The sequence below is a fragment of the Mustela nivalis genome (assembly GCF_964662115.1).
Source record: "Mustela nivalis genome assembly, chromosome: 2".
Lineage (NCBI taxonomy): Eukaryota > Metazoa > Chordata > Mammalia > Carnivora > Mustelidae > Mustela > Mustela nivalis.
In genome coordinates this window covers 146,642,462-146,657,914 of record NC_139021.1, presented here as the reverse complement: position 1 = coordinate 146,657,914, position 15,453 = coordinate 146,642,462, and the positions used below count along the sequence as shown (strand labels likewise).

Genomic DNA, 15,453 nt, shown 5'->3' with positions numbered 1-15,453 from the left:
TCGGTCACAGGTCTCCTTGGGCTTAAATCATGGTGTCAGTAGGGTTGAGTTCCCTTTGGGAGGCTCTAAGGGAGAATCCATTTTCCTGACTTTTCCAGCTTCCAGAAGCTGCCAGTCTCCCTCCACTGCTGTTCCCCTTCCTCCATCTTTGTGGCTAGAAATGGCCAATCCATCCCTCATGTTGCATCACTGTCTCCTGTATGTGGTCATAGTTCTGACTCTCCTTCCTCTACTTCTAGAGAGGCTTGTGGTTACAGTGGACCCATCTGTATAACCCAGGGGCAAGTCTTACCTTAAGGCCCAACTGATGAGCAAACTCAATTCCATCTGCAACCCTGATTCCTTTTTGCCCTGTCACCTAACACAGCCCCAGGTCCCCGGGCCTAGGAAGCAGGTGTCTTTGGGGACTGTCGTACTACCTACCACACTATCCAAGAATAAAACACAGAGAAAAGAGAATTTAACAAGAATAGACAGAGCATCAGTGAGCTGTAGGATAGCTTTCCGGTTGCTAATATTCATGTACTTGGAATCTCAAAATGGGAAGAGGGGACAGAAAAAATATCTGAAGACCCACGTTTCCCAAATTTTATGAAAACTATAAACCAAGAAATCGGAGAAGCTCGATGAGTCCTAAGTACTAGAAACATGAAGAAAACCATACTGAGGCATTTCACAATCAAATTGCTCAGAAGCTGAAAAAGAAAAAAGACACATTACATGTAAATGAAGCCCAAATGAAGGTGGCAGCCAGGTTCTCATGAGAAACAGTGCTCAGAGAACACTGACCAGGCCAGACCATATTCTGAGGCAAAACCAAGTGGTAAAGGATTCAAATCGTACATGTGTTATCTGACCAAATGGGATTAAATGAGGAATCAATAAAAGAAGGATTTCTGGCAAATTCCCCCAAATGGAGACTGACACATTTCCAAATAACTCATAGGTCAAAGAAGAAATGCAAAGGGAAGTTATTTTGAATTGAAAGTATTTTGAGCTGAATTAAAATGAACACGACACAAGATACCAAAATTTGGGGAGATCCTGTAAGCAGTACTTAGGACAAGCATAGCACTCATCACCGTAAGCAACTAGAAAAGGGAGACCCAATGAGACCCAAAGGAGACAGATGAAAAGAAGTCCTAAAGATCAGAGATACAGTCGGTGAACTGCACAGAGTACACATCTGCAGACTACAGCCTGCGGCTGGCTCCTCCTTTTTGGAAATAAAGTTTTACACAAACACCAGTGTGCCCTTTTGTTTACATATTGGCTGCGGCTGCTTTTTAGCTCTAACCGAGGAGCAGGTGGAGCCGAGCAGAGACCATATGGCACGACAACTAAAATATTTACTATCTAGCCCTTTAAAAAAAAAAGTTTGTTAATCAGAAACACAATAAACAAAATCTATAAAAGAGAAAAGCTAGGTTTTTGAGATCAAAAAATTGGTAAACCTCTAGCAATACTGATCGGAGGGAAAAAAGAAGATATAAACTGTCAACATCAGAAATGAGAGAGGTGACATTGCTCCCGATTCTCCAAATATTAAAAACATAATAAGGGTATATTATGGACATCTTTTTTTTTTCCATTTTTAAAAATTTTATTTATTTATTTGACAGACAGAGATCACAAGTAGGCAGAAAGGCAGGCAGAGAGAGAGGAAGGGAAGCAGGTTCCCTGCCAAGCAGAGAGCCCGATGTGGGGCTTGATCGCAGGGCCCTGGGATCATGACCTGAGCCGAAGGCAGAGGCTTTAACCCACTGAGCCACCCAGGTGCCCATAGTACGGACATCTTTCCGTACATCTTTCTAGTACATCTGACAACTTAGATGAAAGAAATTCCTTGCAAAACACAAACTACCAAAGCTCACTCAAGAAGAAATACAAGTATGTATTAAAGAAATTGGATCTGTTATTAAAGACCTTCCCACAAAGAAACTGGAGGTCTAGGTGGCTTCCCCATTGCATTCTACCAAATATTAAAAGTATAAAATAATAGCAACTGTACACAAATGCTTCCCCAAAAAAGAAAAGGTGGGAAGAGCTACCAGGTAATTCTGTGAGGCCAGTATGACCCTGGTACCAATTGCAAGTGGGTGCACTGACAAGTCAACAGAGAACTGACAGTCTGTTCTTCCAATGGTGCTGGAAAAACTAGACATCCGTATGCCAAAGAATAAAGTTCAATCCGTGCCACTCACTAAAAGAAGAACAATGGATACATTGGGCTTCACTAAAATTAAAAACTTCTGCTCTTGGGGCACCTGGGTGGCTCACTGGGGTAAAACCTCTACCTTCGGCTCAGGTCATGATCTCAGGGTCCTGGGATGGAGCCCTGCATCTGGCTTTCTGCTCAGCAGGGAGTCTGCTTCCCTTCCTCTCTCTCTGCCTGCCTCTCTGCCTACTTGTGATCTCTGTCAAATAAATACATAAAAATCTAAAACAAAAAACAAAAAAAAACCTTCTGCTCTTGTAAAGACCCTCTTAAGAGAACAAAAAAAGAGGCACAGATGGGAGAAAGATTTGCAGAGCACAGATAGGATAAAGGACTTGTATCCGGAATATGTAAAGAACTCTCCAAACTCAATGAGGCAAAAATGAACAATCCATTTCAAAAAATGGACAAATGATTTCAACAGAGATTTCACTGAAGGAGAGACACAGGTGGCAGTGAAGTACATAAAAGGTGTCCAAAATCATTCGTCGTTTGAGAGCTGGAAATTCAAACATGGCGCTGTCCCTCTGCACACCCATCAGAGTGGCCGGGAGTAGGAAGACGGACAAGCCCAGGTGCTGGCCAGTGAAGTCTGGAGCTCTCGTCCTCTGCTGGCTGGCAGCGGAATGGTGCCCTCGCTGGGGAAGTCGGTCATGGCCATTTCTTAAAAGTTGAACATGGGTATATAAAAATATGCACATATCAACATTCAAGAAGACGTGCAGGCTCAGAGTGGCAGGAGGGCAGCTGGGCGGGAGAGAGCCTGACGACCTCTGGGCAGGACGGAGACAAGTTTGGTGGGAACTCAAATGAAGCTTATGTGACAGGAGTGGCTCCCTTGAAGAAAAAGAATTTAAAACAAGAAGTCAAGATGAAGTACGAAAGTGCATACTGAGGACAAGCAAGTAACTACAACAAATTCTTGGGAGTCCTAGATCCCTTTCTTCTGAGTTCTCTTGAGATGCGTTCAGAGAAGCTTCCTGGTGGCATCTGGCTTCCCCTCCCCCACCTTCCCCACCTCAGTGGCAGCCCACTGAGCCTTGGGTACCGCCTGTCTGGCTTCAGGCTCTCCTCTCTCTGTCCCTGGCTCCCCTCCCCTCCACCTCCACAGCCCTGCTGCCCAGCAGGGACAGGGCCTGAGTGTGCAGAAGGCATCCTGGGACCCCGGCAAGGCAAACTTGTCTCCTTGCTTGCCACCCTCCTAAGCTTTGGGCTGCACAGGCCTCTCCAGACAGTGAGGGCACACCCGCCCGTGCTCTAGCTCTCAGAGCACTCTCCTCTGCTTACTGGTCCTTGGGGGCTTTGCCGTGACCGCTGTCAGACAGGCCTGTCAAGCCAGTTCTGGAATCACTTGGTGTCTTCCTTTCCCCATCTAAAAATGCATAAATTAATAATACCTCCTTTCACAGTCTTTGTGAAGATGAAAGTATCCTAGGAAGGCTGGTGTGTCTCTCAGCTTTGTCCACTTAAGTGTCTGCAGCTTCTAGAAGAGTCCCAAGCAGGTACCAAGTGCTCAGAAAGCACTTGCTCCTGTCTGGTCTCCGTCCCGGGGCTGCGGGCTCTAGCAACAGGTGTCCTGGGTCTCACTGTTCTCCCTAACTGCTGTCTCAGCCCCTCAAGAACCCAGGTCTCTGGGATTCACACTCTCCTTGCCGACCCCTGCAGACAGTCCTGTGTAGAGTCTGAGGCTCTGGGGCCACAAGCCAATACATGGGGGAGTTACATATTGCGGGATGTTGGGGATGAACAAAAACAAGATTATTCTAGAACATCCCTTAAGTCACCTATAAAGTTCAGTATAACTGGGTTGTGGGTACATCCCAAAGAGTAGGTCATTTACACATGAAAATGTAAGAACCGCAGGAGCAACAATTAGGGACAAATTCACCTAATGAACATCTGTCAGAGCTTTGCCACCCTCTGCCTTTAGATTAAACGACCCAGTGTCTAGCTGGGTGGAATAGGTGGAGGATGCTGGAGTGTTTTGCTCCACGCTGGTTTAATGTCGAGCCTCTGCAGTGTTACTTCTGGAGGGTCAGGTCTCACCGTCCGGCGGGGGAAGGAGGGCGGCTGCGATGTCAGAGCCCAAGTTAAGGCTCAGTCGTTAAGCGTCTGCCTACGGCTCAGGTCATGATCCTGGAGTGCTGGGATCAAGCCCCGCATCGGGCTCCCTGCTCCCCATGCTTGTGTTCTCTCTCTCTGTCAAATAAATAAATAAAATCTTAAAAAACAAACAAACAAACAAAAACCACAGAGCAGTGTTGCCCTGAGGACTAGGAGGCGGAAAGCGATCACAAAACAAAATACATAGCCAGGGTGCTCTGGGTTCTGCACTTCTCCCCGCTGGCCTCAGATCAGAGCACTTTTTCCCTAACAGTGCCCAGGTGCTCTAATGATTTCCGTTTTGAGGTAGAAATGTAACAAAGACCAAAGGAGAACACTGAAACCTGGAAAGGCTTCAAAAAGTGTGAAAGGGGTAGGCAGAGTGGGACACCGGGGCTGACAAATCGGAACCAGAAAGTTTGAGCCGGTCTGGGAGAGGCGGCCTTCTCCCACCCCGCCCCGGGGGGGTGGAGGGTGCGGTGGGAGCCTGCACCCCGGATCACGGTTGTGCAGGAGTCCCTGTAGTAAGCCTGTGTCTCCTGTCTTGCAGGTGGTGCCGGGGAGCGGGAGAAGGTGCCGGCCAACCCCGAGGCGCTCCTGCTCATGGCCAGCTCCCAGCGCGACATGGAGGACTGGGTGCAGGCCATCCGCCGGGTCATCTGGGCCCCACTTGGCGGAGGTACTACCCGTAGATCGCATGCTCACCCTCTAGAACCCTTGCCTTCAGGTAATCTTGCCCCCCTCCCCAGCTCTGCACCGAGCCTGCAAAGACCCCTCTTGCCCAGGGCTTGCCGGCTGTGTCCCGAGCAGCCTCCAACGGGTAGGCCAGTCTGGTCTTCTGCTGCCAGCCGCCAGGAGTCACACCTCCCGTGCATCCGGGGGGCAGCAGCAGGGGACATCAGGGCAACATTTCAAAACATGCCCTCCTCCAGCAAGAATACTGTGGAGGGTGCGTACCTGCCTCCCTGCGCCCAGGGCCCTGCTGGACAGCAGGTGTTCATGCAGTGGTGTGCACTAGGCCTGGGGCCCATCCCCCTGCCGTGCTCCCTGCAGCCATGTAGGGCTGCCCACACAGCCTGCTCCCGTGTCCCCATTTGACAGCAGTGGCTGCCGTCTACTCCTTTCCGCCTTAAGAGCACTTATTGGATGCCTGAAGTGTTCCTGGACTTATCCCAGGTGCTAGGAATTCAGTGATAAACAACATAGAGAATTCCTCCGCCCTCTCCATCCTCTCATGTAAAGGTGTCACATGATGTTTGGTAGCGAGAAGCATAATGAAGTAAAGCTCCGTAGGATGAGAGGGGACGCTGGGTTAGATGCTGTCGCTCAGCCATCTCAATGAAGTGGCCAGGAGAGCCAGCGGAATGCTGGATGAGGAGTATTCAGGCAGAGCAGTCAGCAAGTGCAAAGGCCCTGAGGTGGTCATGAGTGATGTGAGCACAGGGAATCTCAGGAAGGGGAGTGGGTCTGAGGGAGCGAGGATGGGAGAGTGGAAGATAGAGGGCAGGTGAGGTCATCGAGGCCTTGGGGACATGCTGGAGATCTCAGATTTTATTCTAAATTGATGGGGCACCAGGAGGGCTCTGAGCGGCGATAGATATGCCCTTACTTAGATTTATAAAGGGCTGCCTGGCCACCGCATGAGGGTGGAGCATCGAGAGACAAGAGCGGATGTAGCATGCTGAAAAAGCCCTCAGACACGGGTGACAGGGACCCGGGCTGGTGTGGGAGTGGAGGAGACGGTGAGGAGAGGTCAGCCACAGGTGTGTTCTGAAGTTGTTGCTGCTGAGCTTTGCTGAGGGACGTGAGGTGCGAGAGCAAGAAAGTGTGGCTCCTGTTGTGCAGCTGCTGTTTCTATAGGTTGTGTGTGGCCCCTGTTGTACAGCTGCTGTTCCTATAGGTTGGTATCCCTCCACAGTCATCATGAAAGAGCTTTCAGAAGGGGTCTCCATGGTGCCTGGGCTGGGGCTCCACTCCCTGCTGATGTGGAGACCGGGGGCTTCTGGCCTGTGACCGTTCGAGCTGTGGACGTCCTCTCTCCCCCACACAGTGTCTGAATGGTGGAGAGTCAGGCAGGGGCTGAAGCTCGCCTGTGGGGCTCGGAGCCCATCTCCAGACCCTGGGTGCGCTATAGGCTGAGCCCCTTCCTCATGCCTCCCCTCGCCCTCTCTCCTCTGCCGTTGCCAGCTACAGCCTCCCCGACCACCTTCCCTAGAGCCACGGATCCTCATGGAGGAGAGTTGATAGAATATCAAAGCCAGGTGCTCTCCTGTGCGGCATAAATGGCCTCACACCGTTAGCCTTGGCCTCCCTGCCCCTGGCGTCTGCAGCAGCTTTGACCCCAGACCCAAGCCCACTCAGGGATTTCTGCAGCCTTCCCAGACTTCCTTCAGCGCAGGACGGTTGAAATTGGACCCATGGAATGAAGTAGAGCCCAGAGGCAGACCTCCCTGCAGCTGGACTTTGATTATGACAGTGCCAGCTTGGAACCGGAGAAAGGATTCGTCATCGTGACCTTGGGGTAGGGAGAGATTCAAAAGTCCTCAATCTTGTAAGAAAAATGTGATCAATTGTCCTCCACAGAAGGAAGGATGTCTGTTCTCGAAAGGCAGATTAAGAAAATGAAAAGACAAGCTTACAGGGTGGGAGGTGTCTGCTGCACATGCAGCCATCAGACGATTTATTCCTCAAACTCCTGCAAAGACTGGCAAGATGGCAGAAGCCTGGGCAGGAGACTCGAACAGCCCCTTCACCGAAATAGAACTGCTCGGAACCAGCGAACCCAGGCAGTGGCGCTCAACCGCACTGGTGAGCAGGGAGGTGCGTGGAAAAGCGCTCTACCCGCCAGAAAGGCTAGGGAAACTGGGTGGTACCAAGTGGTGAGCAGGACTGAGCGCTCCAGGCACCTGTGTGTCTCGCTGGGGGAAGCCTGCGGCATCTGTGACATCGGACACCATGCACACCCAGGCCCCAGCAGCTCCATTTCTACGCACGTCCCTGGTGGAAATGTGTGCCCTAGGGAGCGCCTGCCAAGTGTGGGTGGTTAACGGTCCAGATCCATCCCTCCCTCTGCCCCTCAGCCTTTATCAAATTCTTCAAGCTGTGAGCTGAAGAGCAAGTAAGAATTAAAACAGGAACCACCATCAAAGGCGCTTATCTCCTTTCTACCCGAAGTGTGGAGGAAATGCAGAAATCCCAGGGCTTAGCGATGGCCAACATGTCTGGGCAAGTCGTGGGCACTCCTAGGTGGGCGCAGTCAGCCTATGCTGCTTTCTTGGCAAAGCTGTTATTAGCCTGGGTTCCCCTGGAAAGGAGGCTTAGAGGATCAGTCCTTCTTTCGCTGTTAATCACGGAGTCTGTGAGCCCTTTCAAGTGTGTTTGCTCTGGCGCAGAGCGGGCCTCCTCTGACAGGCGGGAATGGGCAGTGTGCCTGCTGCAGTCAGGGGAGTGCCCGGCTGTCCCCACAGAACAAGCGGGGCAGGTGGGGGGGGGCAGACACACGGGGTCAGCGGAGCCTGTTACCACGGATGGTCTGCTCACAGGCGGCCCTGACTGCGGTTCCTCTTGTCTGGGCACTCATTCATTCATTCCACCAGTCATTCGTTCACTTGGGAATGTGTTCTAGGGGCTGGGGATACAACAGTGAGCAGGACAGACAAGGTCCCTGCCCTCATTGTGGAGAAACCTGGGAACGAGTCAGATAAGGAAACCCATTGAGTTCAGTGGAGAAAGATAAGGTGGGGAGGATAAGCAAGAATGACGGGGTCAGAGTTTCATGACCTTTGAGTAAAGGAGATGAAAGGGTGAATTACACATATATCTGAACAGAGAATTCTGGAGGCAGAGGCAGCAGTGTCCACGTGGGAAGAGCAGCAAGGAAGCCAGTGTGCCTGGAGCAGAGTCTGCGAAGAGAGAGTGAGCGGGAAACAGGTCAGAGAGGCGGTGGGGATGTAAATTGGTGGGGCCTTGTGGTCATGGTGACTCTTGCTTTTCCTGAGCACCTTGGTGCCATGGGCGGGTTTTGAACAAAGAATGGCAGAGCCTGACTTGGGTTCTGACAGGATCCCTTCGGCCACATGTTGAGACTGGATCAAAGACGGCAAGGACAGAAACAGGGAGATCAGTTAGGGGCTCATCATTCAATAATGCCAGTGAGAGATGATGACAGCTTGGTCCCAGATGGTCCTGATGATGAGAAGGAATCGAATTCTTGATATATTTTAAGATAAAGGCAGTAGTACTTCCCTGTTGGAATGGAAGAAAGGTATATGGGAATGAGTGAAGTCATGGGTAATCCCAAGATGTTCTGGTCCAGGCAGCTGGAGAGATGGATTAGTCATTAACTGAAATGAGAAAGACCAGAGGAAGTGCAGTGTTTGCCATGCAGATAGAGAGATCACACTGGAGCTTAGTCTGAGATACCTGTTGGAGACTTAAGTTTAAATGTCCAGCAAACAATTAAACATTTAAGTCTAGAGACTTGGAGAGAGGACTGGGTTGGAGAAAGTATTTGGGGACTGTTGATACATAGAAGAGGTTTGAAGCCATGAGGCTGGGCGAGACCCCTTGGAGCAAAGTGTAGGGACAGCAGAGGACCAGGTTTGAGCTCAGCTCCCTGCTGCCTTGGGCACCTATGGTTCTAGTGGAGTAGTGGAGATAAAGCCTGAAAACAGGGGGTCCGTGAGAAAGGACAACAGGAGGGGAATTAGAGTGTGAGAATAACCAAGGGTTTCAAGAATGGGACAATAGCTGGAGACAAAGTCAGGTAAAGAGAGGATTGGATTGTTTTGTTTTGTTTGAGTTGGGAGATAAAACAGTAATTCAAAAAAGGCTGATGGTACAGCAGAGGGAGAGAAGAAGGGCTAGGGCACCAATAGCTCTCATGGATATAAAAATCCTCAACAAAATGCCTACAAACTGAATCCAGCAATATATGAAAGGACAGTACACCATGACCGAATGAGATTTATCCCAGGAATGCAAGGGTGGTTTAACACCTGAAAAGAAACAAGTATAATACATCAAGAGAAGAAAGGACAAAAACCACTTGATCATCTCAGTAGACTCAGAAAAAGCACTTAATAGAGTCTGGTACCCTCCCATAATAAAAACTTGCCAGGGTCTAGGGATAAGGATCGAAAGGAATTTCCTCAACTTGACAAAGGGTATCTACAAAAAAACTCACAGGCAACATCATACTTATGGAAGAATACTGGAGCCTTCTCTGAGATCAGGAAGAAGACGTGCATTCTCACTTTTCTCACTTGAATCAGCACTGTTCTGGAGGTTCTAGCCAGAGCAGTTAGGCAAGAAAATGACATATAATACATCTGGATTAGAAAGGAAGCAAGAAGTAAATCTATCTCTTATTTGCAGATAACATGATCTCATGTACAGAAAATCTTAAGAAATCCATTAGAAAACAATTAGACATCACAAAAAAATACAGCAAGACTGCAGGATATAAGGTCAGCATACACAAATGAGTTGTATTTCTGTTCAGGGGCAAAGAGCAAACTGAAAATGAAATTAAGACAACTTTGTTTACAGTAGCATCCCAAATAATAGTTAGGAATCAATGTATCAAAAGAAGTAAAAACTTACTGCTCTGAAAGTGATAAAAGATTGTTGAAAAAATTGAAACATACCGAAGTAAACAGGAAGACATCCCATGTTCATGGATCAGAAGACTTGCTCTTGTGAAGAGGGCAGCACTCTCCTGTGGATGTCTGGACTTCTGTGCCCAGCTCTGGGAACAGGGGCAGCCCCTCCTAGCCAGCTCACTGTGACAGGAGAGGAGGGACCCACAGAGTAGCCAGGGCTGCCTGGCATCTATCTGGTGGGCATTTGCCTGGGTATTGGAGAGGACTGCAAGCCCTGAGGGTGGGTCTGATGTTGCACTGATGCCTGAGAGGAGGCAGAGTGAGCACAGATTTCAGCACTGGGCTGTGGTCTCGTGTGATCTGGCTCTGTCCTTCACTTGTGTGACCCTGGGTATGCCAGTTACCCTCTCTGTCTTTTTCTGCAAAATGGCAATAAGAGTGTCTTCTTGGCAGGATTGTCAGGGGAATCAGGAGAGAAGATTGATGCAAAGTACTTAGCACTCTCTCTTTCTCTTTTTTAATAACAGTGGATTTCTTTTCTTTTTAAGATTTTATATCTTTATTTGACAGAAAGAGAGAGAGCGCACTAGCAAGGGGAGTGACAGGCAGAGAGAGAGAGGGGGAAGCAGGCTCCTCACTGAGCAGGGAGCCTGATGCAGGGCTCAATCCCAGGACCCTGAGATCATGACCTGAGCCCAAGACAGATGCTTAAGGGACTGAGCCTCCCAGGTGCACTCGCAGTACTAGGTAGCCCTGACGCATCAGCAAACACAGCACATCTGCCCTCTGCAGCCAAGGCACATGGCAGGGCAAAAGAGATGAGAGGGATCTTCTATCCCACTCCACAGATGGCGGATAACCAGGAAAGTAAATCTGGAGGCATACAGCAGTGTTCTCAAGTGTTGGCCAGGATCAGAGTCACCCAGAGGAAGGCCTGAGAAAGTAGGCTACTGGCTCCACCCGCGGGCTTCCTGCTCACTTGTTGCCCTGGAATTTTTATTTCCAACAGGCTGGCAGGTGCGGGTAGTGCTGCTGGTCTGGGGCCCACGTTCTGTGACCCTGTGTTTTAGAATGTGGTGAATGCCTTAAGTTCTGCGCCTATGCTGAGTGTCATATTGCCTCATCCTTGCCCCAGCCCCGCTTGGTAGAGCAAGAAGAGGGGTCCCTGCCCCACACACTCCGTTTCCAGCCACCACCCTTCTAGCTATCTGTCCACTCTTCAAACTTTGGAAGTACAGGGCTCTGGGCTCATTTTCCTGGGACACCATCTTGCCTTTGACAGAACGCATCTCTGCAGAAGGGTATTTTAGGTTTGGACAGAAGGTCTGTCCAATTACTAGCTGCGTGACCTTAGGAAAATTACACAACCGCTCTAGGCTTTAGCCGCTACGTCTGTAAAATAGGAACATTAATACTAGCTCTCAGGGCTGCTCAGGATACCCCACTTTTAAGTCCCAAGCCCCATCTCCAAAGGCAGGAGCCCCGCTTTAGATCCGAGCTCGGCACTCCCCAGGCTGGGTGGGCCGGATGAATTACCTGACCTTCCTGGGCCTCCGCTGCTACACCGGAACACCTGCCTCCCAGCCTGCGGGGAACAGGAGCTGCTAGAGTGAGTCCTCGGCGCCCCGGGAGGAAAGGACCCTCTTTGGGAGCTGCTGCCGGCATTCATTCCTGCGGAGCCTGGTCCCATCCAGCATTCGGGGGAAAAGAGGGTGAGACGTCTGAACGGGGAGCTCTCCCGAGGGCCAACTCCAGGCGTGGCATCTCGGGAACTCGAGAGCGCAGGCCCTCCCTCCCGCCCTCCCTGCAGGGTCCGGGGGCCCGGGGCAGGCGAGCGGCGGGCAAGACGCTACCTGCGCGCGTGCCGGGCATTCCTGCGCCGCCGCACCGGGCGCGCCATGGGCCTGATGCCGGCCGCGCGGGCCTTCTCCCGGTGCTGCGCCTGCCGGCGGCCGCCCTGCCGCCTGCCCGCCTGCTGCGCGCCCGCCGCCCCAGGTAGCGCGGGACCGGGAGCGGGGCCGCGAGCGGGGCCGCGGGCGAGGAGGGCGCGGCGCATGCGTCTCGCGGGGGCGCGGCGGGGGGCGCGCGAGGGTCGGGGTGCCCCGGGCGCGTGCATGTTCGCGGCGAGAGAGGCGGAGGCCGCTCGCTCCCCCTATCTGGGGTCCAGGGTGGTGGCCCGGAGGATCGGAGCGGGGACCGAGTGGGATGGGAGCCCCGGGCTCCGGACTCCAAGCCCAGTGCTCGTCCCACGTTTGCCGCCCCCTTACGCCCCGGGACTCAGGGGGGCCACTGTGGCGGGGCGCGGGGCTGGCTACCACCAGCCGGAAGGGGATCCTCCGCCCCGGGGCTGACCCGCCCTGGCCAGGACCCGGCGGCAGCGGCGAGGTGAGGTTTGCCTCTTGCTGTACTCCTTCCTCCTGGCTGGTGTCAGCCTGTCGGTGGGTGAGGCGGTGTCACAGCCCCGTGTGTTGGTTTCCTGGAGCAGGGCCAGGCGCCTGGATAGACACCGTGCAGGAATGGTGGGTTGACAAACGTTGGTAGGAGAGCTGAGAGCAGGAAGGGGCTTCCCAAACTCTGCAGGTCTGGAGAGTTTAAGGTTTTTCCTCCTTGTGTCTTTTCCCTGATGTGGCCTGACACCCCCCCCCCCCCCCCGTGTCCTACAGTCCCCCAAATAGAGAGAGCGGGAGCATGGTAGGAGAGACCTTAAGTCTCTGCTCAGGAATCTGCCTGAGAGGGAATGCCACCTGCCTCCCTTTCCTGCTGGGCCCTGGGGAGCCCACAGAGCCATGGCCCTGGGCTGGCCCTCCTGGGTCAGAAGAAGGCCACCTGTACCACCCACCTGCTTCCAAGTGCCTGCGGTGGTGCGCTCTCCAGCCTGGTGAAGTGGCAGAGACTGAGGACTGTGCCCAAGGCCCTTGGGGACAGGGATCTGCGCCAGCAGGCTGCCCTGCTTATGGTCTAAGACTTCCTGCTCTGGTGTGGGCTTCTGGGGCCAGGGGAGTGAGAGCAGGGGTTTGCGGGGGGAGAGCTGGCAGGCAAGAAGGCCCAGCTCTGAGCCCATCAGCAGGTTCATCCACAGGAAAGGCCGCCTCTGCCAGTTTCCTCTCTGGTGGCAACGCCGGAGCTTTGTGAAGAGCGTGGGCTGGGACCTCGAGGAACCGGCACACTGGCTGGGTTTCCAGGGATCTGCCAAACCTACTGGAACTGGTTCTTGGCATGGCTCCCTTCCGAGACGTGCCAGGAGGGCTAAGGGAGTTCAGGGCGGCTGCTCCCAGCCCTACCAGGCTCTGCCAGAGGGACTCCTGCCAGGGGAGGGGTGGGCAAGGCCCCCTGGCAGTAGGAGGCCAGGCTCTGTAGCCTGAGTACAGGTGGCCTCCAGGAGGTGGACAGCTGGGAAGGCAGCCCGAGGACACTGAGCTGGAGTGAGCTTTCCCTCGGTGCTCCACAGATCCTCTCTCCCGGATAGACGTGAAGGGACATCTTCTACCCGAAGGCTGCACAAAGTCTCCTGCAGGGCTCCCCATGGCCATGCTGGGGATATGGGTTCTGGTCCAGGGCCTGCTGGTGCCTCGGGCAGGGCCTCAGGGCAGTCTCTTAGAGACCATACAGTCATCCCATTTTCTAGATGGAGAAACTGAGGCCCAGGAAAGGAGGCCATTCCTCTCCTCAGTAGCTCAGGTGGAATGTATGCCCAGACTAGTGCGCATGTAGGCTCAGAATCTTGGTCTTCGTGGCCTTCAGTGGTGACTGTCACCTGCTGCCTGTGTCTCCACCCCCACCCCAGCCCAGTCCTGTCACCAGGCTCAGCACTCGGAGACCCTGTGGGGCAGTGTGGCCATTTCCCAAAGCCCCTGAGCAACATGGGAGGTCAGCGCTCACCACAGCGGCCGGTCCTTGGCTCTTCAACTACACTCCCTCAAGGCCACCCTCCAAGGCCTGTGGTGCACATCAGATTCCCACAAAGATCTGCCCTGGGGCCTCTGCTCCCATGCCTGACTCCAGCCTGCCTGCTTATCTCCTACTCATCCTTGCATCCCAGTGTCCATGTCCCCTCTTCCCCCCAAATCCCCTCTATTTGGAAGTGCCACGGGGCCCTACAGACTTCCTTTTGCTGGCTCCCAGCCCCATCTAGGAGGGCAGGTGAATGGTGAGGAGGGGTTCACAGGGAGGCCCTGTCTGTTCTGAGTTTGGGAGGGGACTCTCAGAGATGGGGGCTAGCCCTGAAGTCGCTGCTCTCTGTCTGGCCCAGGTCTGCACCCTAGAGGAAGGTGGGGCAGGACATGGTCTCCCAGCTTTGTTGCATTTGCTCCTGGCGGGGGAGGAGGGAGGCGGCGAGGAGTGTTCAGCTGCGTAGGCCCTGGTAGGATGTGCCCATTTCCAGCCCTGGGGGGGAGCAGGGTGAGGCGTGAGTGCGAGGGGGTGAAGCATAGTTGGACAGATGGACAGATAGAAGGATGTCAGCGGACAGGAGCTGGGAGATCAGGAAGGGCTAGAGCCTAGAGGAGGCTGGATGGGTTTACCTGTTTTGTGGATCTCTGGAGGGAGTTTTAGAATTCCTCTCCTCTGTATCTCTCTTCCTGACTGTGGCCTTCAGTCACCTGTGAGCCCAGCATGGGGAGCTGAGTGCAGGAGCCCTAGATCAGTCCCCTGGCTTCACTCGGTGCTCCTTTGACCTCTGCTCCCAGGCCGCCACTAGTTCAGGACCATGGGTGGCTCCCGGTGAGGGTGTGGGCAGAGGTGAGTGTTCCCGCACTCCTAGCTCACATAGGAGAGAACATCTAAGCTGTTGGCAAGGGCTTATAGGAAATTTGTGCAGACTGAAGAGGAAGACATCCAGGCAGAAGTCTGTGCACCAGCCGGGCAGCAAGACAGCAGACACATTGAGGGCGCTTGAGTAGTGGGTAGAGCTGACAAGAAAGGGGCACGTGTGCAAGTGGGGAGGGAACCAGGCAATGAGTGTGCAACCGCAGCCAGCGTCCCCCTCCCCACCCCCGCTCCTGGGCAGTTTCCCCTGTATGTCCACTGCTTACTCATTTGAGGTCCTAGCAAATGCCTCTGGTCATGACAGACATGGTTCCCCATTTCATAGATAGATAGATAGATAGATATGTATATATCTATATCTATTTATTTATTTTCAGTGTAACAGAATTCATTGTTTTTGCACCACACTAGTGCTCCATGCAATACATGCCCTCCTCAGTACCCACCACCTGGCTCCCCCAACCTTCCACCCCCAGCCCCTTCAAAACTCTCAGGTTGGTTTTCAGAGTCTATAGCCTCTCGTGGTTCATATCCCCCTCCAATTTCCCTCAACTCCCTTCTCCTCTCCATCTCCCTATGTCCTCCATGTTGGTTCCCCATTTCTAATTCCTGTGAATCAGGACTCCTCTCCTACTTCATCCCTACCTCATCCCTACCCTTGAGGGTGTCTGTGCCATGGAGGTCAAAGCAAAAGGGATGAACACCTGTCAGAGCCCCATGAGTGAAGTTTAGGCTAGGTGTGAGCCAGCAGGGCAAGGTGAGGAC

At 52.9% G+C, this 15,453-nt stretch overlaps 1 protein-coding gene and 1 long non-coding RNA gene across 15 annotated transcripts in view; one reads left to right on the top strand and one right to left on the bottom strand.

Moving 5' to 3' along the window:
* ARHGAP22 (Rho GTPase activating protein 22) overlaps nucleotides 1–15,453 on the top strand; it is a 166,033-nt gene that overhangs the window by 134,889 nt on the left and 15,691 nt on the right. For 8 of the 14 annotated variants that reach the window (XR_014307418.1, XR_014307419.1, XR_014307421.1 and 5 more), the window contains one exon: nucleotides 4,872–5,048. Coding sequence is in view for 9 of the 14 variants with exons in the window: in XM_082718779.1 (XP_082574905.1) it covers nucleotides 4,872–5,048 (177 nt within the window). In the remaining 5 variants the exon portion in view is untranslated. Of the gene's footprint in view, nucleotides 1–4,871; nucleotides 5,049–11,777; nucleotides 11,920–15,453 lie in introns of those variants that run through there. The other 6 variants (XR_014307420.1, XM_082718785.1, XM_082718788.1 and 3 more) reach the window with 2 other exon arrangements.
* LOC309857319 lies at nucleotides 567–11,768 on the bottom strand. Its single transcript, XR_014307629.1, has 2 exons — nucleotides 11,461–11,768; nucleotides 567–3,055 (listed from the first exon to the last, which is right to left on the bottom strand). It is a non-coding gene; the product is annotated as an uncharacterized lncRNA (long non-coding RNA).